Below are 25,803 nucleotides of genomic sequence, written 5' to 3'. Positions count from 1 at the left end.
TTTCCCAGGACGGGAAGCCCCCGCAGTCCCGGCTGTGCCCGTGGGGAGGGACCTCGAGCAGCACAGGTAAGCGCAGTCAGGGTGTGTGCAGCTGGGAGACACCCGCGGGATCAGCACCTTGTGTCCAGGTGTTTTTGCATTTATGAGCATATGCCTTGAAATTGTAAGATATAATGAAATAGAACAAGGGCAAGTGCAGAGTCTTGAATCTGGGCAGAACAACCCCAGGTTCCATTATAAGTTGGAGAATGACCTGTTAGAGAGCAGCGTAGGGGAAAGGGACCTGGGGGTCCTGGGGACAGCAGGGTGACCATGAGCCAGCACTGGGCCCTTGTGGCCAGGAAGCCAATGGGACCTGGGGTGGGTTAGAAGGGGGTGGTCAGTAGGTCAGAGAGGTTCTCCTGCCCCTCTGCTCTGCCCTGGGGAGACCACACCTGGAATCTTGTGTCCAGTTGTGGCCCCTCAGTTCCAGCAGGACAGGGAACTGCTGCAGAGAGTCCAGCGCAGCCACCAAGATGCTGGAGGGAGTGGAGCATCTCCCGTGTGAGGAAAGGCTGAGGGAGCTGGGGCTCTGGAGCTGGACAAGAGGACACTGAGGGGGGACTCATTGCTGGGGATCAAGATGGAAAGGGGGAGTGTCAGGAGGATGGAGCCAGGCTCTGCTGGTGACAACCAGGGACAGGACAAGGGGCAATGGGTGCAAACTGGAACACAGGAGGTTCCGTTTAAAGATGAGAAGCAACTTGTTTGGGGTGAGGGTGTCAGAGCCTGGCCCAGGCTGCCCAGGGGGGTTGTGGAGTCTCCTTCTGTGCAGACATTCCAACCCGCCTGGACACCTTCCTGTGTAACCTCATCTGGGTGTTCCTGCTCCATGGGGGGATTGCACTGGGTGAGCTTTCCAGGGCCCTTCCAATCTCTAACAGTCTGTGATGATCCAGGTGATGTTGGTTCTGTGGTATCCACGGAGAACTGGGGGAGAACAGCCGGCCCAGCCCCTGCAGCAGGGGCCGGGATTCAGGACGAGGCTCTGGCATCGCACTCGTGCTCCTAAACCAGCACAGCACCGGCCGCTCCTCCAGCCCAGCTCGTGCCCACAGACGCTGCAGACACAGGGCTGCGAGCTGGAGGGAAGAGCCCTGGAGGTCACAACAGTTTATGAGAAATCAGTCACCTTTGATCTACAGATTACGAGCAATAGCGAATCGACTACATCCCTGGGTGAGCTGCTGCACAGTTAATTAGACACGTTATTAAAAACATGCTCCTCTACCAGTCTGAATTAGTCCAGCTTCCAAGCCACAGAGTCCTGCCCTGCTAAATGAAACAGACCTTCAAGATTAACGAGCCCTCCTCCAGGCCAGCGCCAGCACACGCGGCAGAGGACACTCCTTCATCTGCTGGATAAAGCAAACGGCAGGTGGGTTCTCCATACGGTTTATTTGAGCAGCTGGTATATTGTTATTTTGATTTTCCTTCAGCTACGGACACCAGAAAGAACCCCGGACCCACCATCACAAGGAAAGGATGAACTGGTATGTCCTGGCTCAGCGAGGAAGGACCTCATGAGCTCTTTCACTCCATGGAAATGCATTTCAAAGGTGTTTTCAGGGCCAGGGATTTCCCAGTTTGCATCTCCCATCCCATAGCCATGGGCTACACTTTCTGCTCCCAAATATACCACGGCCCTACTCAGACACTTTCGTTCCCCTGATGCACCAAATACAAACATATAAAAATATAACTAACCCATCCCCTCCCATCTTTGTTACTCTCCCCACACTGGCACTTGCTGCAGACAGGGATCTCATCAGCAATGCTGCTCAAAAAGCGGTGATAACCCACTTAGAGTAGTTTCCTATGACCACCAATATAAAGCCCCTTCAGCACATGCCTGTAAATCCATTTCTTGCTGGAACACCACGGGAATCTCCCCACACTCCTCAGGCTGCTGAACTGCACAGAAATGGCTTGAAACCCCTGCTCACCTCTGCAAGAACTCTTGAGGAAACTCATCCATCCTCCACTTTGAAAGCACCATGTGCTTTTCTCCGCACTAAAGCACCCTGCAGCACTTACCTCCACAATCTTCCCATCTTTATGGTCAGCCTGAGCAAGAAGACATCTCCTCATGGTAGCTTTGTGTCCCATATCCTGCTGCTGCCCTGTTCCCCCAAACCCCACATCTTCACCCCACATGCCCCATCCCTGGAAGTGTTCAGGGCCGGGCTGGATGGGGCTTGGAGCGATGTGTCTAGTGGAAGGTGTCCCTGCCCATGGCAGGGGGGGACTGGGTGATCTTTAAGGTCCCTTTCAATGCAAACCATTCTAGGATTCCACGATTAACCCCACACCTTCACCAACAGAGCTGAGAAGGGACAACTCTCCTTGAAGAGCATCGCTGTGAGTTGGGGATATTCCTTAGTATGTATTCTCTGCGGGGTTTCACGTGGCTGTTTCTCAGAATCCCGGGATGTCAGGGTTTGGAGGGACCTGGAAAGCTCATCCAGTGCAATCCCCCCATGGAGCAGGAACACCCAGATGAGGTTACACAGGAAGGTGTCCAGGCGGGTTGGAATGTCTGCACAGAAGGAGATTCCACAACCCCCCTGGGCAGCCTGGGCCAGGCTCTGCCACCCTCACCCCAACACGTTTCTGCTCATCTTTAAGTGGAACCTCCTGTGTTCCAGTTTGCACCCATTGCCCCTTGTCCTGTCCCTGGTTGTCACCAGCAGAGCCTGGCTCCATCCTCCTGACACTCCCCCTTTCCATCTTGATCCCCAGCAATGAGTCCCCCCTCAGTGTCCTCTTGTCCAGCTCCAGAGCCCCAGCTCCCTCAGCCTTTCCTCATATGGGAGATTTCACCCCACAAGAGCCACCCCAGCTCCCCATGAGCCTCGTGGGCACAACACCCACCGGCTGTGGGACCCAGCCCTCCCCAGCACCCCAACCCCCCAGCCGGAGAGCCCCCACCTCCCTCCCGGAGCCTGTTATTAGAAACACACCGTCACGTAAGGTTGCTAGTGGAACCCATTACACAGCATTTAATACGTATCATTGCTATTTCACAGCCAGCGATCTGATTTCAGAAGGAAATGGCTATTGAAGGGCCTGGTGCGTGGGGTGGAGCTGTGATGGGGGGAGCACTCCCAGGTTCGGGACACACCTGGTCCCATGTCTGCACATCTTTCTCAACCACAGCCTCTCCTGCTGCATCCTCCACTTCCGAATGCTGTTGGTGTGCAGGAGGCAGCTCTGCCATCTGCAAATAATTCACTCCCACCTGACTAAGGTGCTTTTTGAAGCTGGGATGTGATTGCAAATTATTACTCCAAGGAAGCAGAAGCTCTGAGGCGCTCCAGCTTTAGTTCAGCAGCACTGCTGCCAGCGATTCTGTTGGTGCACAGCAGGAGAGTGCTGAACTGTGCCTGAGGAATAAATGAACACATGGATCAGCTCCTCTCCCACCTTCTCCTTGGTGCCTCAGTCCCCAGACCTCCAGGCATAGATCTCTGGGACAGAGGAGTCCATGGCCAAACGGGATCATCACATGGGTAGCTTTGTGTCCCATATCCTGCTGCTGCCCTGTTCCCCCAAACCCCACATCTTCACTCCACATGCCCCATCCCTGGAAGTGTTCAGGGCCAGGCTGGATGGGGCTTGGAGCGATGTGTCCATGGGGCAATGATATTCATGTAGCACCAACGTTTGGGCAGAGTGAGAAGAGAACAAAACACGAAGGTGTGGTTTAGTGCCTGAACCTGGCCGTTCCCAGAGAGATGCGATTTACTAAAGGCTGAAAGGAAGGAAGGGAAAACAGCTTTCACCAGCTAAGCAGAAAGTATCTTATCCCACAGAACAAGAACAGCGAGTGACCCCAGGGTGGGCATCTTGACCCAGGAGAGTCCTTTTCAAAATATAAATGGTGACTTGGGAGTTTCAAGTCACATATTAAGAGATTATTCAGAGTGTCACTACCTCGGAAGGGCCGTACGGCCCCGCGGCAACAGCCCCAGAGACGTGGGACCCCCAGCACCGGGGCTGCCAGGACTCGACTGGGCAAACCCACAGCCAGCCTGACCCTGTACAACTGGTACAGCTGGACCCTGGGGACAGAGACACCAGAGCTGGGCAGCTGCTCCGATCGAAGATGGAGGTGCCTTGTTTTACTTATGGACTTGAACAATCTTGTTCTCCTAGAAGGTGAGGAGACGCAGCAGGAGCACAAATCCCTTCCCCAGTACATCTCCCATGTAACAGTGCCAGCCGCTCTCTCATCCAGAGCCCCACTTGCACCCCAACTCTCCCTTCTGGCAAGCAGAGCTGCAACACACGGCTCTGAATTTTGCCCACAGGGAGCTTGGCTGGAAACAGGCTGGGAAACACTGGTAGATCACCCAGACCCACCTCCCCATCAGCCACCCAAGGAACCCGGAGCTGCCGCATCCCCTGGCAGCACAACCCCTCTGCCTACTGCAAATGCCCATCTGGTTTGTACTATAGCATATTGGTGAGGGGGAAAATAGCACTGATTTCTCTGTACGGTGTTTTAGAGCAAAAGTCCCGCGGAGGCACAAAGAGAGCGAGGCACGAGCAAGGCAGGGTGTCCCAGGTCTAACACTCGGCTCATCCATTAAGAGTGAGTCTCTGTGCCTGAAAATTCAGATGCTCACCCACCCTCCAGTGGGTGCCCAAAGGATCTTCTTCCTTAACCAGCAGCAACACATCAAGTCAGCTGAACTTGCACAGCCCAAACCCAACAGACACCCGTGAATGTTTAGCAGGAGCCACCTTCTGAGGTGCAAGCTGGTTCTGGCAGGGCTGCAGGTCCTTGTCCATCAGCAGAGCAGGCCACGTCACCTGCTCACAAAGGATACTGTCATTGCACATCTTCTCGATTCCAGACAGTGCTCTTTCTTCAGTCCTAAATCATCCCATCCAGCTCACCTGACACTGTGCCCAGCCTGAGCCTGAGGCCGTCTTAGGCTCCGCTCTCCATTTCAGCAAGTCTTGACAGGGCTCCTGAGGAGGATGATGATGAGACCAGGGAGAGGTGAGTGCAGGGTGAACAAGCTGCCACAGCAGACTCCGCTGTCACCTCCCCAAACCTTGTCTCCTCCAGCTCCCATCTTGTCTATAAAGGAGGAGTTCCACCCAAGCCACCACTGGCACATCAACCCACCGGAGCTGGGACTAGGACTAACCTACACTGCAAACTCATCACAGGGCAGCTAAGCTGAAGCTGATCACAGAATCATAGAATGATTGGGTTGGAGGGGACCTTACAGATGATCTAGTTCCAGCCCCCCTACCACGGGCAGGGACACCTTCCCACAGCCCAGGCTGCTCAAAGCCCCGTCCAACCTGGTCTTGAACACTCCAGGGCTGGGGCACCCACAGCCGCCTGGGCAGCCTGCGCCAGGGCCTCAGCACCCTCACGGGGAGAATGCCTTCCTTATTTCTAAATGCTGAAGACAACACCACTGTTGGCACCGGTTCAGCTGAGCCATCATTGCACCAATACAAATCAGAAACACTCTGAGGATATGAAATGGCGCAAGGACACACGTGATGGAAAGCCAACACGAGATGGGCGACAACTCACCTCGCACCACCAGCATTCTGCTTCTCGCGCTGCCTGGAAACACTGGTGCCTTGTACCTGTCAATATCTGTCATCATTATGCTACATCACCCCCTGCGATCGGTGAGAACAGGCTCGTTACATAATTTTAATGCACAAAGTGCATTAAAGACCCTGAGGTCTATAATTTCGGACTGCATAATGACAAAGAAAGCATCCCTGGATGGGAAGCGTGTGATGGCCCCAGGAGCAGGGACCACAGCCTGTGCTGGCCGCAGGGACCACAGTCTGTGCTGGCCACAGGGACAGGCCAAACCTGAACTGGCCCTGCCCATTGCTCCAAATGCATTAATTTCCAAAATCTCAGAGAATTTGCAACCACCGTCAACCAAGAAACACAAGTAAAAAGTACAAATGAAAACCAGCAGGGTTTTGGACTCGACTTTTGGAGATCCCTTCCAACCCAAACCATTCCATGATTCTACAGCTCAAAGAGAAGTTTAAAGAACTTATTGCTTTAAAGGCCACAATTTGACCATCTAGGAAGACAACAACTTCAACTAAAACCAACCTTGGAGTAACAAAGCACTTGTGACAACTGCACATACAACGGTAACGCATGAGGAACGGAAGGAGAATAAGCAGGCAACCTGGTTTGTGTTGTGACTGGCATGAAGTGAAGCAAGATAATAAGGGAAACCTATGGAAAAGCCATGTCTGGTGTGGCTGAAGACAGGAAAAATTTATGGTGGTGTTATTCTTTCAAAGACATAGAGAAAATGCGAAGTAAAAATGCTAAAATTCATAGAAACATATAAAAAAGCACTGTCAATGTCTGGGGAAGATGCTGTTGTCTCTCAGCCCTGATTCACCACTTCAGCACGTCCAGGGGGATTAATTTTTTTTTTCCCTGCGTGCCATCAGAGCTTCACCCACTGTGGTGTTGTACCAGTTTGTGAAGAACGGCCACGGTCAGCCGGTCTGTGTCTTCATTAGGAATGATTAGAGAGTCATCACAGAACCACAGGATCCCAGAATGTGAGGGATTGGAAGAGACCTGGAAAGCTCATCCAGTGCAATCCCCCCATGGAGCAGGAACATCCAGATGAGGTTACACAGGAAGGTGTCCAGGCGGGTTGGAATGTCTGCACAGAAGGAGACTCCACAACCCCCCTGGGCAGCCTGGGCCAGGCTCTGCCACCCTCACCCCAACAAGTTTCTTCTCATCTTTCAGTGGAACCTCCTGTGTTCCAGTTTGCACCCACTGCCCCTTGTCCTGTCCCTGGTTGTCACCAGCAGAGCCTGGCTCCATCCTCCTGACACTGCCTCTTTCCATATTGATCCCCAGGAATGAGTCCCCCCTCAGTGTCCTCTTGTCCAGCTCCAGAGCCCCAGGTCCCTCAGCCTTTCCTCACACGGGAGATGCTCCACTCCCTCCAGCATCTTGGTGGCTGCGCTGGACTCTCTCCAGCAGTTCCCTGTCCTGCTGGAACTGAGGGGCCACAACTGGACATGATATTCCAGGTGTGGTCTCCCCAGGGCAGAGCAGAGGGGCAGGAGAACCTCTCTGACCTACTGACCACCCCCTTCTAACCCACCCCAGGTCCCATTGGCTTCCTGGCCACAAGGGCCCAGTGCTGGTTCATGGTCACCCTGCTGCAGGAGGGTGGGACATTATCTCCACAGCCCAGGACAGCGCTGCCTCCTCCTTCAGCAGCGCAGGATTCTTCAGCTCACACGTAACTAATGACCCAGGGACCCTCTGGCTGTAATTCTCTTAGAAGTCACACACACCATTCACAAGCATCTAACAAATAACCAAGACTTCGGCTACAGCCAGCTCGGCTCTTTTCTACACAAACAACAGCCTAGTGGAGGTGGGAGAAGCCACCACTGTCATTTATCCTCATTTCTGGGCTTTTCAGTTATGACACTTTCATAAACAAGCCCAAGGAACCATGGCCACATGAAACTCCCTGTACAACACCTCCACAATAGGTTGACAAACCCAATTCTGGGACTAGTCATTAACATCAAATTGGAATAAAACCACAAGAAAGCTCCACAGCCTGGTTCCAGTGCTGGTCAATGTCTGCATGAATAACCGAGCAGTGCAGCAAACTCACGTCGCTCTGCCCAGCACCGTGTTTGCAGAGAGCAGCCCCAGCCCCTGCCCAGGGCGGGAGAGGTGACGCCAGAAGCACTTTTGGAGGCAAGAGGAGTCTTCGACAAGATTTTTCCCACTTGCAACAGCACCTTGAGGAAAAGACCCTTGAGGGTGCAGATCCATGAGCCACCAGCCAGCGGAGAGCACGGGGCAGAGGACAACTTCTGAGTGAGACAGATCAGGGCTCATAACACTTCAGGGACTGGCATGGGGAGAGGGAGAGCTAAGGACATCAAACACATTCCACAGTGACAGACCCAACAGTCTTCAAGAGCCCGGAAGGGGACGCCTGGGAGAAGAAGAAAGCTGGTACGTCCTTGCAGAAGCATCTTGGCGCAGAGCGATCACGTTTAGAAGATGCACGAGTATTACAGCACAATGAAATGGTCGGCATTCAAGGTCTCGCTCAGCCTGAAATCACTTCTGGGAAAATAATGAAAACGCTGATGTAATTCAAATCATAAAGTATTAAAGAACAGGAGTATAATTAGCACCAGTCAACATACTTCTACAGGAAACAGGTCTTGTCAAACAAATCTGATTTCATTCTTCACTGAGATTACAAGTTGGATTCGGGAGAGTAACTGTGCAGAGGCAGGAGGATTGCTGACCCCGAGACTTGGGGGGTGAAACAACAGCTGGGGGAGCGGGGCCGGCGGTGCCAGCGCCAGCCGGGTGTGCAGCTCCTCGCCGCCCAGAACACGCCGCAGGACCGAGGGCTGACCAGGAGCAGTTCCAGTTCCCAGTGCTGACCTCAGCAGGAACCTGCTCCAGCTTCACCTTTGTCTTGCAGTCAGTGCGATAGAGAAGGATGAAGGCAACTTAGAGAGCAGCGTAGGGGAAAGGGACCTGGGGGTCCTGGGGACAGCAGGGTGACCATGAGCCAGCACTGGGCCCTTGTGGCCAGGAAGCCAATGGGACCTGGGGTGGGTTAGAAGGGGGTGGTCAGTAGGTCAGAGAGGTTCTCCTGCCCCTCTGCTCTGCCCTGGGGAGACCACACCTGGAATCTTGTGTCCAGTTGTGGCCCCTCAGTTCCAGCAGGACAGGGAACTGCTGGAGAGAGTCCAGCGCAGCCACCAAGATGCTGCAGGGAGTGGAGCATCTCCCGTGTGAGGAAAGGCTGAGGGAGCTGGGGCTCTGGAGCTGGACAAGAGGACACTGAGGGGGGACTCATTCCTGGGGATCAATATGGAAAGGGGAGTGTCAGGAGGATGGAGCCAGGCTCTGCTGGTGACAACCAGGGACAGGACAAGGGGCAATGGGTGCAAACTGGAACACAGGAGGTTCCACTTAAAGAGGAGAAGCAACTTGTTGGGGTGAGGGTGGCAGAGCCTGGCCCAGGCTGCCCAGGGGGTTGTGGAGTCTCCTTCTGTGCAGACATTCCAACCCGCCTGGACACCTTCCTGTGTAACCTCATCTGGGTGTTCCTGCTCCATGGGGGGATTGCACTGGATGAGCTTTCCAGGGCCCTTCAACCCCTCACATTCTGGGATTCTGTGATTCTGTAATGCTGAAGTATCGAATGTTCGTCCAGGCTCACAGAGCATCCTCAGGTAAAGGATGTGGGATTCACCTCCCTTGGTGTTCACCATATGAAAAAAAAATGCTTCTACTTTAATGCAGTTGTTAATTTTCTACAGTTGGTAATGACAGAGAGAAAAGGGCCTGCAAGGACAAGGCAGATGATCTAAAACAGCCATCCCAGGCAGGTGAACTGAATTGCCCTCTGCAGGATACTAAGGGAGAGGGTCTTTCTAACAGCTTACATTAGCAACCCTGCTTTGTCCTGCTGATTAAATTGACCAAATCATCCTCAAAAGAAAGTTGAGGCAGGGGGCACAAACCTTAAAATAATTTAAACTCTGTTGGCAATAGCACTGGAAAGCCTGGTCTCCTCCAGCAAACACCCCTGGAGTTGCTGCGGCTCGGCTGTGAGCACCAGCCAGGAGGGGCTCCAGATGGTGCAGGTGACACGGTGGCACTGTTGGGGACATCCCCCGCGCCTGGCGCTGGCACCGCAGCACGGATGCTGTTCCCACCCAACAGATGAAACAACGAGACAGGTTCAATTCCCTCCCAAGCGGACGGGTGTCCCGACAGGACTGTGGTCACAGCCAGGGACCCCGCGGGAGCCGGGAGGGTGAGGGCTAAGTCAGGGTTCGCAAGAAGTGCTGCCTTCACTTCTCCTTCCCCTCCACTGCTGAGAGCAGGAGCATAACCACAGTTTCAAGGCTTCCAGGAGGGAGATGACTGTCCCAGGCAGGAACATCTGCGAGGTCCCAAAGATGAGCTGCCTGATGATACGACCGAGGTGTGCGCAGCCCTGCCCCAAGTCCTGTCCTGGCTTTGTTTTAAACTGTGACAAGGATGCAGCAGCCAGGACAGGGAACACCCTCAGCACCCCCTGCACCCATCCATTCCCTGCCCTGCGGCTTCCCAAAGGCTGAGCAGCAAAACTCCAAGCACCCCAACAAAGTCCCACAGACAGTATTGAACCAGGGGCTCTTCCACAGCAGACAATTCGTGAAGGTGAAGGTGAAGGTGAAGGTGAAGGTGAAGGTGGGAGCACACCCATGGCTACAAAGACACCACTTGGTGCCCAGTCTGAGCTTTAGAATTTTCAAGAGCTTTTGGGAACTCACTTGAGCTGCAGCAGAGACCAGGCGGGTCTGGGGTGTGCTGGGAGGTGGGAGAAGGAGATTCCCAGGTCCTTGCCGCCCCCAAGGTCATAGAGCACCCCCCCAACACCCCAGCAAAGGGCAAATCCATGTGGAAAAAGCCCTCAGCAGTGGGGAGGGAGCAGCTGCTGTTGTCAGTGCCTTGTCAGGGCTGCCTCTTACCCCCCGCCAGATCCTCTGACATCCAACACCGCCGCTGCCAAGCCAGCCCCGCCGGGTTCCCCCACTAATGCAAGCAGAAAAGCCATCCTGTGGGGGCTCCTTTACAGCGGTGCCTCCCCCCGAAAAAAAAGACTTAGTCAAAGCAAATGCCAGACCCATTAAGAGCAAAGGACCTCACAGCCAACAGAGGAATGTTTGGGCTTGATGGACTGTTTATAGAGTCTTTTATAGGAAGGATGGGTAACCTAATCCCAACTACAACATTTTTTATGCTGCTCTATGAGGGTTCAGCTGTGATTAAACTGTTGGCACAGTCCCATGGCACATAAAACCATGGAGACCAGCAAGTCTCATCCCCGCCGGAGCCCTGCGAATGCAAGCGGCAGAGCTATTCCAAGCATCGGAGGCCAGCGAGCCGCGCCGCAGGCCTTCCCCGCTCCTCCTCCAACCGCACCGCTATCTCGAGACTGAAATAAAGTGACTCGGCAGTCACTGTGCTGATCTCCAGGCAATATTTACCCCTCTGCGGCCCAGAGGGGATACCCGTCCCTCCAGGGCCTGTTTTGGGCTCCAGAAGCTGGGTGCAGGGGACTCAACCACTCTTGCAGAAACGTGTTCTCAGCCTTCGATGTCCTTCTCAACAGAGTCGCAGGGCCACCATGGGGCCCAACGCCACCCTCCCAAGTCACTGGATAAATCCCACAGCAAAATTTTAGACAGGGTTAAACCACTTGATTTGGAGCCAACTCCACTGAACTGAGATGATCCAAACTGCATGTCCCCGCTGCCCCTGCCAGGCTGTCACCCCACGGCTGGAGCAGAGACCACGGTCCCCGGGCAGTCCTGGGACGGGACATCCCAACACGTCCCCTGGGTTCAGGCAGACCCAGGTGACCATCCCCACTGGGGACAAACCACCCCAGGGTGCTCCGGTTTGATTGAGAAGGAAATCGATTTGGAGGGAAAGAGACAGGACGAGCGGGGACCTCCAAGCCCAGGTGTGGCACAGGGTGACAGCAAACCCGCGCTGGGGACAGGCCAGCGCAGCGAAGTCCCCCCCTCCAGACCCACAGCTGAGCTGGGAAGGGGAAAAGAGTGGGGGTCTGCGGCAGGAACCCCCTCAGCTGCAACGCGCCGACAGCGACTGTACGTGGGATGTGCGTCCCCGGGGAGCGGGACCGCGCGACGTCAGACCGGCACGGTCTCCCTCGGCGCGGCTGGTGGGTGGGATTTCTTCAGGCAATTTGAACATGATGTTTGTTTCATTTTATTGTTATAGAATTGGAACAGAACCAAGGCTTTCCTCCTCTGTTTTTTTGGCTTCGTTGACTCATCCATCATTTTGTCTGGCCGCCCTCTTGAAACTCCCTGGCACGATGGGGCCACCACACACCCATTGCAGGTGGGCTCCTGTGTCTCACATTCGTCCACGGCCACAGGAGGTGGCCTCTCAGAGTTAACGCTCTGGAGCAGGCCAAGTACAAGAAGCTACCACTGATTTCCAGCCCTTCTTCTGCACCAGACAAAAGCCACCACCACTCCAGACACCCTGCGCTGAGCATCCCAGCCCCCACAGCCAGGAGGGGGACGCGTCCCTCGGTGCTCAGCCGGGCTCTTTATGTGGGACGGCCCTTAGGCCTGTGCGAGCCCACAGACCGTTCTTGCTGCGGAAGGGCAGGAGACCCCAGGAGACACCTGAGCCCCCACACCCAGGGGGTTCTTCTCCTCCCAGCACACGCAGCACAGCCCCGATGGACCCAGATGGCGCCTTGATGGAAACCCCACGGGGTGGGCGCCCTGCCACGGCTCCAGGAGCTGCGGCACCCGCGGGACCCGCAGCAGGGGCCAAGCCCTTCCCCACCCTCTGGCCACCGAGCAATTCCAGGCTGGTGGACGACACACCCAGGGCTGACCTCGCAATTCCCGTTCTTTTTCCCTTTTCCCTGTGCAGCCCACACACCAAGGACCTCCCAAACACACGGTAAAACACCAGGTCAGCTTTCCAAGGGCTCAGCACTCACAAGCAGGAGTTCAGGTCATATTTAGGCTACCAAAATTACAGAGCAAGGCTTCTCCTCCAGGGTGACCTGCTTTGCTTCCCCCAGGGCTGTGGGCAGCCCTGCCACCCCGTCCGCACAACAGGGGATGTGGGGGCTCCAATGGTCCCTCCAGATGGTCCCCAAACGTGCCACTTCCAAACTGACCGCAGCCCTGGGCAGTGTCCCCTACATATCCATTACTTTCCAGTCCAACATTCAAGCCCCTCATGCAGCCCCACCTTTTCTTATGCAGAGACATATGGAAACACGGTCCCAGCCCAGAGAGGTTGTGCTTCAGATGAGCAGGGGCCAAGGGACAGAATCACAGAATCATTTTGGTTGGAAGAGACCCTCAAGATCACTGAGCCCAACCATAACCTAAATCTAGCACTGCCCCATGTCCTGAGAACCTCATGTCCGTCTGTCCAGCCCTCCAGGGATGGTGACTCCAGCACTGCCCTGGGCAGCCTGTTCCAATGCCCCACAGCCCTTTGGGGAAGAAATTGTTCCCACATCCAACCTCAACCTCCCCTGGCGCAACTTGAGGCCGTTTCCTCTGCTCCTGGCGCTTGTTCCTGGGGAGCAGAGCCCGACCCCCCTGGCTCCAAGCTCCTTTCAGGCAGTTCAGAGATCAGAAGGTCTCCCCTCAGCTCCTGTTCTCCAGCTGAACCCCCCAGGTCCCTCAGCCGCTCCATCACACTTGTGCTCCAGCCCCTCACCAGCTCCGTTCCCTTCTCTCCACTCGCTCCAGCACCTCAAGGCCTTTCTTGGCATGAGGGGCCCAAAACTGCTCCCAGGATTCGAGGTGGATAACAGCAAATGCCAGGTCCAAGCGGGCTGGCTCATCTTGCGGCACGTGCCCATGAGCCATGTCACACCAGGATGGGGACAGCCGCTGGCTCAGCCCCAGTGCTCGGCCCAGAGGGATGTACCTGGATGTGCTCCCCAGCAAAGCCTTGTGTCTGCACGTCCTGCCTGCCCCACGGCCCCCATAAACCAGTGCAGCTCAAGAGAGCTCCCCAGCCACTGCTCCACCCCAGGAGCATCAGCATCCTCCCACGGAGACACAAGCTTTAGCCAAACCCAGGAACAGAGACCAGACGACAAATGGGAGCAGCTGCCAGTAAAATCAGCGTTTCCAGAGGATCTGTGTTTATCAAAAGCTGTCGCTCTCCAGCCAGAACAGGTGTCAGTCACAGCAAAATCTCGTGGCAGCTATTCAATCTGAAGGAGCAAGAGTTTGATACCAGACCAAAAAAACAGGAGCATTGTTAGCGACTTTTCTCCATCTCACATACAGCCTTGGGAAAAGAAAGGTGAAGAGTCAAAAGGAGGAGAAAACCAGGTGATAGCAGGTGCTGTCTCTGTGCAGCAGAAGCACATCTGTCCAATGCAACCACCTCCCCATCATCAGGCGATGCTGAGAGCGGATCTGCCCCGCCGTGACAAAGCCACATCACCCGGCTGCCACGGGTGGGCTCAAAGCAGCAGCCACCTACCCCAGGCTGCTCCATCACACACTGAGCTGGCCCCATCGCACACCGAGCCGGCCCCATCGCTGCCTCGCTGCCTCCTGCCCGGAGATTGACACCCAGCGCGACGTCGAGCAGACCCCGCGTGCTGCTCAACACCTCCCGCCAGCCCGACACCAACCCCTGCTAATGCTGCCAACATCCTAATTAGCACCTTTCCTGTGCCTGCCCTGCTCCCGGCTGCTCTGCATCTGTCCGAGGACCCTCTCCGAGGTTCCCTGAAGGTGGAGCAGATGAATGTGGACAAGTCCTGCAGGCGCTCAGCACCCGTCCCCTCCAGAGCAGCTGGCACGGGCTGCGCCTCCAGCCCACGCCAGCACCCCGCTGCTCTGCTATGTGTCTGCTGTCAAGGGATTTCCACACGGCATCATGCACACTTCGGCGTTTATCCTTCCCAAGCCTCCAAAGCGGTGCCAACATGTGCCGAGGACGGGAGAAGCCCAGGAGGGTCCTTGTTACGTGGGGACTCTTGTCACTCTGCAAGGTGGGTGAAAGGAGCGGGGCTTTGTCCCGGTTTCAGCATGGACAGAGCAGCTCCAGGCTCTGCCCAACCTGGCTGGAAACCGTCCCTGGTGGGGCTGCTTTCCCCTGCTCGCCTCAATCCACCCCCTCGCTGCCACAGCATCGCACCTCATGCAGGCAAGAGCCAGCTTGGAGGGGCAGACATCTCCACCCCACCACCGGGCAATTAACACCCTGCCACCGGCCGTTCCCCGCGGCCAGGCACCGGCCACTCTGCTCCCCAGGGAAAGAAAAAACCCACTGCCGGCTCACTGTCCCTCCTGGAGCTGTGACCGTCTCCAGGCCAGCGCCACGAGGAAGCTCTTGGTGCGCCAGGGTGTGCGGGGGAAGGCGGGGGCTGCGCGTTCAGCCACCTGTGCGGTGGAGCTGGTGTGTCCCGCAGGAAGGACCCGCAGGGAACGCTCTCCCTGACACCATGTGCCACCAGGACCCTCCGCAGCCCGGCCAGGACCCCCGCGAGCAAAGTGCTCCAGCCAGCGCATGCACCTTGTTCTACCCATCCACACTGCACCCAGTTCACATGTTTCTCCTGCTCACTTTGTCCCCCAATACCAGACAGGCTTAAAAGTAAAACAAGGCAAAGATTTATTAAGTGACACTCACCGTAAAGGTTTCTGAGTTGCAGTTGTGGAGCCTGGAAACAGGATTACAAGCAAAGCAAATCATGAAATGCAACCGTAACCTCTGCATGGCGAGACGTGGCCCCTGGCGAGCTCCAGCCCATCTCACCCAGGCCATGTGGTGCGCACGGGCCTCTCCAGAGCTTCTCCAGCCTTCGCTCTGCTGCCCCCACCGCGGTTACCTGACCTTTCGGGATCCTGATCTTTCAACTGTGATCTCCAGTGACCTTCTACCATATCCATGGCTCTGTGCACCAAAACGCAAACCAGCTGCACGTGTGTTTGTCAGTCTGGAGTTCTTCTCGCTCTTACTCAAGATCATAAACAGCTTCTTCGGACACATCCTCAGAACAGGTGGTAGATACAGGATAAAGGCGTCATCCCCAGGTGAGTCCCAACTCTACCCAACACAGCCCACACACAGCTCAAACACTGCTCATACAAAAAGCTCAGCTTGCAGGGAAGAGATGCATCTCATGAGAGAAAGGCTTGAAGTCAAACTCACAGGGGCAGCACCTTGTCCACAGGTGCAGGAGCCAGCAGGACCCTGCAGCTCCCTCCAGAAGCACCATCCCCTGCCTGGAGAGCATGGAGAGCAGCGCGTGCAGGTGCGATAGGTCCTGGTAGGACACGTACATCAGTCTCTTGGATAAAGCAACTACATACCTAGAAGCATCTGAACAGCCTGTTCCTGCCCAGTTTGTCCTCAGACACATCATGCCAGACCCTCTAGTCTTAGCGAGCAGCCTAAGCCAAAGCAGTTGGGTTGGGTGGCCACCTCATGTGAATCAACAGCATCATGGGAGGCTCGGCAAGGCAGACGGGGCAGGATCCCAAAAGCAGAATCTCCTCTGGAGACCAAAGTGCAGCCCCGTGTCCTGCTCCAAGACAGAGTGCTCCAGCTGGTCCTCCCTCGTCCCAAGAGACTCTGGGATAGGAAGAACCTGCACTGACCACTATGATGCGTTTGATGCTTCCGATCTACAGCATCCCACACCCCGCTGTGGAGGACTGAGACACCTCCTCTCTCCTGCATCCCTCTGCTGAAGTTGTCCAGGCTCACAGATGGTCTGGAAAGAGGCTCCAGTCCCTGTTTGACCCTCCTCACCCACCCTGGCTCTCCCCCACCCGCAGCAGCAGAGCAGCGGCCACCCGACAAGGGACCCTGTGAGCTGTGGCCAGAACGTGCACCCAGAGCTCAGCAGGCTCTGGCAGCACCCCCAGCACTCTGGGGACGTGTTCTGGGACCTGGGGTGGCACTTTCACAGAATCACAGAATCACACAGAATCTCAGAATGTCAGGGGTTGAAGGGCCCTGGAAAGCTCATCCAGTGCAATCCCCCCATGGAGCAGGAACACCCAGATGAGGTTACACAGGAAGGTGTCCAGGTGGGTTGGAATGTCTGCACAGAAGGAGACTTCACAACCCCCTGGGCAGCCTGGGCCAGGCTCTGCCACCCTCACCCCAACAAGTTTCTTCTCATCTTTAAGTGGAACCTCCTGTGTTCCAGTTTGCACCCATTGCCCCTTGTCCTGTCACTGGTTGTCACCAGCAGAGCCTGGCTCCATCCTCCTGACACTGCCCCTTTCCATATTGATCCCCATGAATGAGTCCCCCCTCAGTGTCCTCTTGTCCAGCTCCAGAGCCCCAGCTCCCTCAGCCTTTCCTCACACGGGAGATGCTCCACTCCCTCCAGCATCTTGGTGGCTGCGCTGGACTCTCTCCAGCAGTTCCCTGTCCTGCTGGAACTGAGGGGCCACAGCTGGACATGATATTCCAGGTGTGGTCTCCCCAGGGCAGAGCAGAGGGGCAGGAGAACCTCTCTGACCTACTGACCACCCCCTTCTAACCCACCCCAGGTCCCATTGGCTTCCTGGCCACAAGGGCCCAGTGCTGGCTCATGGTCACCCTGCTGTCCCCAGGACCCCCAGCTCCCTTTCCCCTACACTGCTCTCTAATCCATGGAGCAGGGCTCCTCTCAGCCGACCGCCAGGCACATGGCCCCCAAATAAGCCCGTCCCAGCTGGGTACCGGCAGCAAGGTGTTCGGCAGGAGACAACCCTCGGCTGGGATACGGTTTGTCCTTGGGCCCAGAGCTGGGGTGGGAGCAGAGGGGAAAGGAGCCCTTTGCGGCCAGCGCCAGCGCCTCCCCCTCCTCTCCCACGCTGGGGGCTCGCAGCCGCGGGCTGCCCGGGAGCCCAGCCGCGGAGCCCATTGTTCCCTTTGTCTGGCCTTTTGAGCACGAGCCCGCGCGGCTCACGGCGTCCCCTCTGCCGCGGGGACGTTCACACGCTCGGCCGCTCCCGCCACCCCCGACCAGCTCAGCCGGCGGGCGAGGGCCTGAGCACCCCCTAAACCAGCCCGCACCCCCAGATGATGCTGCTGGGGGCAGCTCCTCTCCCGGCTCCAGACACTCTCGCCCTCCCAAACATCAAGCAGGGCCAAGGCGAGAGCCAAGGGGGACTTTCTGGGGACCTGACCCTCCCCGGCCACCCTGCCAAAATCAAGGGCCTCGTAAGGCTGGAAGATGTTCCCACACGCGGAGGCTCCACTGTCACAGCCAAGGCCACGAGCGCCCGTAGCAACATGAGCCCCGCGGCGCTTTGCCTCGGAAGCTGCGGACAAAGCCGAGCTGGGGGTGATGGGATCCCCAGCGCGCACCCAGCACCGCAGCCTGGGGAGGACCCGCTCCCCTCGGGACAGACAAACAGCACAGCCGCTGGGACTCCTGGTTTCCCTCCACCTCCAGCAGCACGCGGGGGATTCCGGGGAGGACGTGCAGAAAGCACCTCGCCTTCTGCACCCCATTCTGTACCCAGATGGGCAGGGATGGCTCCACCCTGCCCAGTGCACCCCCGCTCCACCCTCCTGGGTTAAACCTGCTGCTGGAGAACCCACAGGCAACTGAAAAATTAAGAAATACAAAATACGGGTTTGTCAGCCCTTCTTCACCCTCTTCTTCACACCTCCTGTGGTCCCATGCACCTCTGTGCCCCCCCACGCTGCGTTTCCTGGAGCCCCCCACCCACGTACCTCTCCTGCACCAGCATCCTCGCCCTCCTTTCCCAGCCTTTCCCTGTTCTGAGTTGATGCTTTCAAAGAGCCATCCACAATGACTTTAAGATCTCTTTCTTAAAATGCTAATAAGTAATTTAAAGACTGCCACTGTGCATGCATGGGTTTAGGGTAATTTTTTTCCAAGTGAATCCCTTTTCATTCATCACTGACTACATTTAATCTGCCACTTTATAGCCTGGTTATCCAGTGTCATGAGCTCCTTTTAAAATATTTTAAAGACAACTGTTGTTTTTATCATCCTGAATAATTTGGTATAATCTGCAAACTTTCTCACTTTCGGGTTCCCACCCCTTTCTAGAGTATTTATGAGCACGTCGCACAGCGCAAGCCCCATGCTGACCCCCGTCCAGTGGGAAAACTGACTCTTTGTTTCCCCCTCTTTAAGCAGATTTTAATCCGTAGGAAAGCCCTTCCTCTAAAATTACTGCTCTGGAGTCTCCTGGATCACCCAGGGAGCTCTTCTTAAAGATGCTCGGCCTGTTTGCTCTGGCCCAAATGTTCGTTTACCAATTTATTCTACAATAGAAGCTCTTCCGCCGTCACGTCGGGGCAGCGCCCCAGCCCTCCCGGGGGAGGAAAAGCTCCCCGGCAGGAGTCCCCTTGGACACAACCACCTGGGGACACCACAGTGTTCCCCGTCCCCCCGAGTGCTCCATCCTGGCTGGTTCAACCTCCCCGTTCTCTTTGCTGGGAGGGGCCTGAGGGGGTATTTCATTTCTTCTCACAAGTTAGTTTTCAAACTCCTCTCAGGCTGCCATATATGGTTTCGCGTTCACCACGCCACCCTTTCTGACTTTTTTTTCTATTTTCTCCTTTTAGACACAACCTCCACATTTTGAAGAGCATCCTTTTACCTCCTTCAATTTGCCATTTAATCACTAGTGGTTTTTTCTTTTTTAAAACCCATACGTTCAACAGCTGCATGCATTTACCCCGAGCTTAAATATCATTTCCCACATCACGCGCAAGTATTTTGCTGGTTTCGCTGCTCCCTTCAGCAAGCTCCTTCCTTTTGAAACGATACTGTGTGGTACCTTGAAGTGCTGGTCATTTTATAGATGCGATGGGCTAAGAGAGGGAAGGTGGAAAGAACATCATTTATCGGACCAAGTGACAAAGCTTCACTGACTTTCAGAGCTCACCGGCCCCTTCTCATGCCCAGCAGGGACCGAGCCCAGTCCCACGGAGCGCCCCAACCTCACACCACACATGATGCGGGGCTCTAAACCTCCAGATTCTCCTCTCCTGGGCTCTGACAAGAGCCGTGATTATTCGCAGTCGCTAAAACTATAATTTCTGCATAAGCCCCCTATGTGACATTTACGGAGGCACGGATCATCCACAATTACAGCTGTGTTTTCTGCCCTCGCGGCCTGTTTCACCTCCCTTAACATTTGGCAGTCGGGCAGAGGGGCGGCACAGTCCCAGCGCTGCTCCCCGCGCCCCCGAGCACAGAAACTCAGAGGAGTGGACGGCACGGCATGATCCTCACTTACCCTTTGTCTCTATCTTGCTTTGCTGTGGGGGTCAGCACAGCCCGCACAGCCACCCCTGTGCCGCACCCCAAACAAGCTGCCACCCACCCAGCACATGCGCCAGACACCTGATACTGATATAGAGTCGGTATCGACACCTCCCTGCACAACCCCCTGCATCACCTCTCCTTCCTCACACCCTCCTACCTGCTGCTCCTGGTACCCCGAGGGGTCCCTGCGCCTCCGGCATCCCCAGTGACACCCCCCGCATCCCTGGGTACCAGCCAGGGCAGAGCCCCCTCCCGCGCCCCCTCCCGGGCGCTGCCTCTGCCTCCCGCCCGCGCCGCACGTCAGCGCTTTATCGCAGGAGGCCCCATCGTTACCCCCTTATCTAACGCTGAACTTTTGCCTCCTGGGATCTCCCCATCCCAACACGATCCCACGGGCAGCCGCGCTTCGCTCTGGCTTCTCTGCAGACCAGAAACCAGGTTGGGAGGGACTGCGAACCAGGGTGGGGGCTGGCAGGGGTCTTCCTCAGTCAAACTGGACCTTCTGGGAGATGGGAACCAACACCTGCCCCCGGACAGACCCACAGACAGGCACCCATCTCCACAGGGTTGGTCTGTTGGACGCGGGCACGTGTTGGGGCAGGAGCGGGGGGCTCCTGGTTCTGGTTCAGCACACAAAAGCACTTGGGGCTCGGGAGGAATCTCAGCATCCAGTATTTACAGTATTTACCCAGCTCCTCGGGCAGGTTCCGCAGCCCCGCGCTGCCCACCCCTCTTCACAGCCAGCTCAGGTATGTGTACACAAACCGCCGACGAGTGCCGGCAGATCCTTAGTCCGTCTGCAAAGGGGACGGCATCTCCCAGCCTTGGGGACAGCCCCAAAACCTCCTGACAGCATCCCCAGGGCCCAGCCACGTCCCCCGTGCACCCCCAATCCCTCTGCGGGGCGTCCCCAGGAGCTGAGGGACATCAGCGGCCACGCCGGCACCAAGCCCTCCTCCCCTACAGCCCTGTCCCCTCCGTGTCTCCCTCCAGCACCTCCTCCCTCGGCTTTTATCATCAGAGAAGCTGGAAACACAGCAGGAATTGGGAGTAACTGCAGCTCCTGCCCGGGAAAAGCAGAAGAGCAGAGCTGCGGTGGCAGCTACACAAATGTTTAAATTGGGCACCCATTTGGTCTGCAGAAGGAGTTTTCTCCCCGAGTCGCTGCCCTGGTAACGCAAAGGGCAGGTGGGTGCAGGGAATGCACCTTGTCAAAAATTAACCCAGGAAACAGGCGGGGAGGGGAGGCAGCGGCAGGAGACGCGGCACAGGGCCGACCCCAGACCACAGGCTCTGCCCCTCGCCTCAGCCTCATCCGTCAAAATTCCGTCTGCAGCGTGGATGCAGGACAGCGCTTGCAAATCTGGAGGGTCCACTCCTCAGCAGTTCCCGTGGTTTTCCATGGACCTGCCACCACATCGAGCCCCTCGGGAGCGCGCTGGAGCCGTCAGGATGCTCCCGCAGCTCCCGTGGTCCTGGCACACCCCGGCACCGAGGCCAAAGTGCCTGCCCTGGTGTGACCCAGAACCCCAAAGGGACAGGCAGAGTCTTCCTCCACCAAGGCCACAAAGCAGAAGCAGCGACAGCGCCGGACTGAAGGAGGCACAGGCCGAGCCCTGCGTTCGCTGGCATCCCCGCGCCGTCCCCAGCCCTTGGGACGCTCAGCAGTGGGTCACATCAGTGTGTACAAGAGAGGAGAACTCATACACTAAAATACATTACAGCATACATAAAATACAATATACTGTATATTATGTACACAAAAGAAATGCATAATGTATATTGTGTACATTTTAATACATTCTTAACTACGCAGCAACACACAGGTCCCGCGTCCAGCTTGCTCGGCGGATGAGCACAGGTGTCCATGCCCAGCACCTCCGTCCCGGGGTGCCCTGGAGATGCCCACCCGGGACAGGACTCGGCCCTCCCGCCCCAGTGTCCCCTCCCACCCCAGCGTCCCCTCCCGCCCAAGGCCGGGCTCAGGACCGCAGGATGCTCCCCAGCCCCTCGCCGCGCAGCTCGCGCCGGGCGGCTCTCCCTCGCCCAGCAGAGCCCGACGCAGCCTCCGCGCTGCCGGCGCCCTCGCGGGTACTCGGGCCATCTCGTTTCTCCTTTCGCACTTTTGGCACCCGTCTGGCTCTCCTCCAGCCCTCGGGAAACTTGCCAGCGCCGCAAGGTTTATGAAAAGTTAACTCCGACAGAGGGGAGAGCGCCTTTGGGTTCCTGCCCCCCCCACACGTGAGTTCGCTGGGCTGTTGATTTTGAAACACCTCCGTGCCCTTCCCAGCTCCCCCAAAAATCCCTGGGAAGTATCGGTGCTCCGGAGAGGCGTGCGGCACACGCCAGCAGGAACACAAAGAGGAGCCGTTAGCGATAGCGGCACCGCTACCAACCGGTGTGGGATCCAGACCCTTCCAGGACTCCTTTGTTCTTCACTTTTTGGTTTGTGGTTTGTTGTGGGGGCTTTTTTTTAAATAAAAAACACACAAAAAAGCTTTTCCTTTTACAAGCCTGAACTTTCTCAGCTGCAGATACGTTACCTTGCGACTGCCTTAACAACTGTACGCAATTCTTAACCTCTGCTTTATGTACATTGTCATCCACCTCCCTGTTTTCCATATTGATTTATGTTTTACGTTCTTTTCACATTTCCTTTTAACAGAGCCGGTTTTAAGCAAACAGCCTTTCCTCCCAAGCCCGAGACATGCATTCTGCTGGCCAGTGAGTAATCAACTTCCAATTTTCATGCACACTCCTGTTTATATTTCCTTCCCTATCGGCTTTGTTTCTAATTAAGGTTTGTTAAATGCAAGTGAATATATAGCATACAGAGAAATATAAAGCATGTAGATAAATAAACACCCCACACACAGGCGCACTGACTAAGGCTGCGCTTTCAACCACGGATCCCAAAGCACTTTGTCATGTTCATTAACAAAACCTCGCGGCTCCCTTGGGAAAGACGCTTGTATTATTTTACGCCTTGTAATTAGGAAAACTGAGGCACAGAGGAGACAAGTGAAATTACCGGCATTACAGAAAAGCTCTGTAGCAGAGCTGAAAACAGGACTCGAGAGGCAGGATCCCTGGGCAAATAACCAGAATGCATTTTTCCCCTGAACAAGACTTTTTGCCCTCATTTTGGCCCTGGGAATTTGCTGGTGACGGCCACACAGGGGGCATCGCCGCCTCCGGGGTGACCTGTGGCCGGGGGTGCGGGGGCATCCAGACACTGTGTGCTTGGCCAGCGGCCGCTGTTGGGTCAGCCCGCTGCACCGACAGGGCCTGGAGCATCCGGGGATGGAGAGGACACCGCGTCCGAGCACCCAGAGAGCCCCGGGAAGGCAGCTCCCGAAGAGGAGCCGGAGCAGAGGCTCACCCGGAGCTGCGTCCCGCATGGTTTTGCCTCTTCAGATCTCCAGAAGCTTTTGCATGGAGGGAAAGGCTGAGACATGGTCACCACACTCTGTGAGCCACCATCACAACCCATCGCACACACACGCAAAGCAGGAGGCAACAGCGAGGGCGCAGGGCGGACCCCGACGAACCCAAATCGACATGTTCGGCCCCAAATGGGGACGGCTGCTGGAAGCACAGCACAGGGCCCCTGTCGAGCACCTCCCGGGAGCATCCTCATCCATGGAGGAGCACACCTTACAGCGCTCATCTCAGGTGGGGAACCCCCCCGCCAGCTCTGGCCATCCCCTCGTCCTCGATACATTTCCCCATCCGCTGGATGAGCACAGGCACTCACGCACCCAGGCCCTGCCACTCCTGCCATGGCGGCGGGAAGGTCACCTGTGTCTTCAAGCGAACACACTAGAGCCCCGGGAGCTGGTCACTGACCCTCGGCGCTGCCCAGCAGCTCCTCTCGGCGTGCGGGACGGGCCGGGCGGGGCGCAGGTGTCACCTGGTGTCACCCTGTCCCTGCACAAGTTGCCCGGCTCCCTCCCCTGCCGCAGTCACCAGCATCGGCTCCACACGGGCCAGCCCGCTCGGGCCCTGCTGGCCAAGCACAAACCCCGTTGTAAGTGTCAACGCCGCTGGCTGATCAGGCCAGATGTCCCACATGGACTCGTATGCTCCCACAAACACGCTCATCACCCCAACCCCCCCCCCCTAATTAAAAACATACTGGGCTCCTTTGAATAGCATAGCTGGCTAGCGCTCTCCACTGCAACGTAAATAGTCCTATTTATGCCAAGCTCCCATATTGTAAATATCACGATGTATAGCTGGCCAACCCATGAGTCATCTCCCAAAACTCCAACTTAATAAATGGTGCCTCATCCATGTTCCAGACAAATACCGTCCGTGCAGCTTCCACCATCCGGCGCCTCCACGCCCAGCGTGCCCAGCAAAGCCAGGGGACAGTGGAGCCACCTGGGCCCTCGCGGGCTCGGACACGGCCCTCCTGCGATGGGCAGACACCCATGGACCACGCCGCGCCAGGATGAGCCAGTTTTCGGCCTGACACCTTGTCCTCACCCCTGCCCAGCCCGGTTCTCCGGTGCTCCCCGGGGTGCCCGTGCAGCGGGCGGGCTGAAGGCACCGGGCACGGCTGAGATGGTCTGGGGAGCGGGAAGACGAGTTCCCCCTTGCCCGGACCCCAGCACCGGGCTACGGCCCCACGCACCCACCCCGCAGGAGCTCCCACCTGCCGCCTGGCTCTGCTTTGTCTGAGCACCGGGGGAACTCGGCGGGGAGCCCAGCTCCTCCCGGAGCCGCCGGGAAAGCCACGCCGCCAACGGGGAGCCGGCCATGAGCACCAGGATGCCGGCAAGGCCTTGTCGAGGTGCGCCCCGAAGCCTCTCCCAGCCGCCAGCGGCGGGCACGGCGTGGCACAGCCCGGGCATCCCTCGGAGCGCGGCTCCGCCGTACCGAGCGGCACCGGGGGACCTGCTGCGGGGTGCGGGGTGCCGGGAGGGATGCCCACCTTGGCGAAGGGATGGCGGAGAGAAGGGCAACGCAGCGATCGGGAGGGTAGGAAGACGGGGCGAGGGGGACGGGACACACGAGGGGCCCCCGGCTCCGCAGCGGGCTCGGCGGCAACACCTCCAGCTGGGGCAGCACTTCCCCAAAACTTCGCCTCCCCTCCGGCGCTGCGGAGGGGGTGCGGCGGGCCGGGGGGAGGGGGACAAAGTGCCAACCTCCCCCCCCAAAAAAAAGGGGAAAAGCCACGAAGGGGAGCTCGCCCTGCCCCAGAAGGGCCCCCGCCCCCCGCGGCCCCCCCTTACCTTCCACGGCGGCGAGCAGCGGCAGCAGGGCGAGGGGCAGGCAGCAGAGCCACAGCGGCCCCATGGTGCGCGCCGGGCCGGGCATCAGAGGCGGCGCGGCCGGCGCTCCATGGAGGCGGCGGGGAGCGGCGGAACGCAGAGCCGAGCCCCCTCGCTGGGGCCGCCGCCGGCGCGGGCACGGCCGCGGGCACGGAGCGCACCGCCGGCCCCGCCGCCGCGGCCGGGCCGAGCCACCGCCGCCGCCGCGCAGGGGAGCGCCCCGCGCCGCCCGCCCCGCCCCGGGGCTCCGCGCTGCCGGCGGGGGCGGCGGGCGGCGGGCGGCGGCGGCGGGCGGGCGGCGGCGGGGCGGGGGGCGGCGGGGGGCCGGCGGCGCGGCGGGGGGCGGCGGGCGGCCGGCGGGCGGCGGCTCCCCCCGCCCGCCGATGGTTTCTCCCGGAGCTGTCGATCATCCAGAGAAAGCCGTGATTTCAGCCCAAATCTTCCTCGCCGGGGTTGACTGCGCGCCGCAAAAACCGGGGAGGGGGGCGGAGGGGGGGTTCCCGGGGGGATGCCCCCGCCTCGGCCCTTCCCACCGCCCGCAGCCCCACTCCGGCCCGGCGGCCCCGGGGCCTCAGCGTCGCTCCACCCGGGGTGCGCCCGCCTGGCCCTCGGTCCCCGCC

At 57.6% G+C, this 25,803-nt stretch overlaps 1 protein-coding gene across 1 annotated transcript in view; it reads right to left on the bottom strand.

The window, feature by feature from the left end:
• EPHB2 (EPH receptor B2) overlaps window positions 1-25,229 on the bottom strand; it is a gene marked incomplete at both ends in the record, with an annotated part of 141,769 nt that extends 116,540 nt beyond the window's left edge. The window contains one exon of the mRNA XM_080358691.1: window positions 25,145-25,229. Within this exon, the coding sequence (XP_080214817.1) occupies window positions 25,145-25,229 (85 nt within the window). The remainder of the gene's footprint in view (window positions 1-25,144) is intronic.
• Window positions 25,230-25,803: the final 574 nt, after the last annotated feature.

This window comes from Nesoenas mayeri (assembly GCF_963082525.1).
Source record: "Nesoenas mayeri genome assembly, chromosome: 24".
Lineage (NCBI taxonomy): Eukaryota > Metazoa > Chordata > Aves > Columbiformes > Columbidae > Nesoenas > Nesoenas mayeri.
Note: the sequence above shows the minus strand (reverse complement) of the source record. Positions and strands in the feature narration are given on the sequence as shown.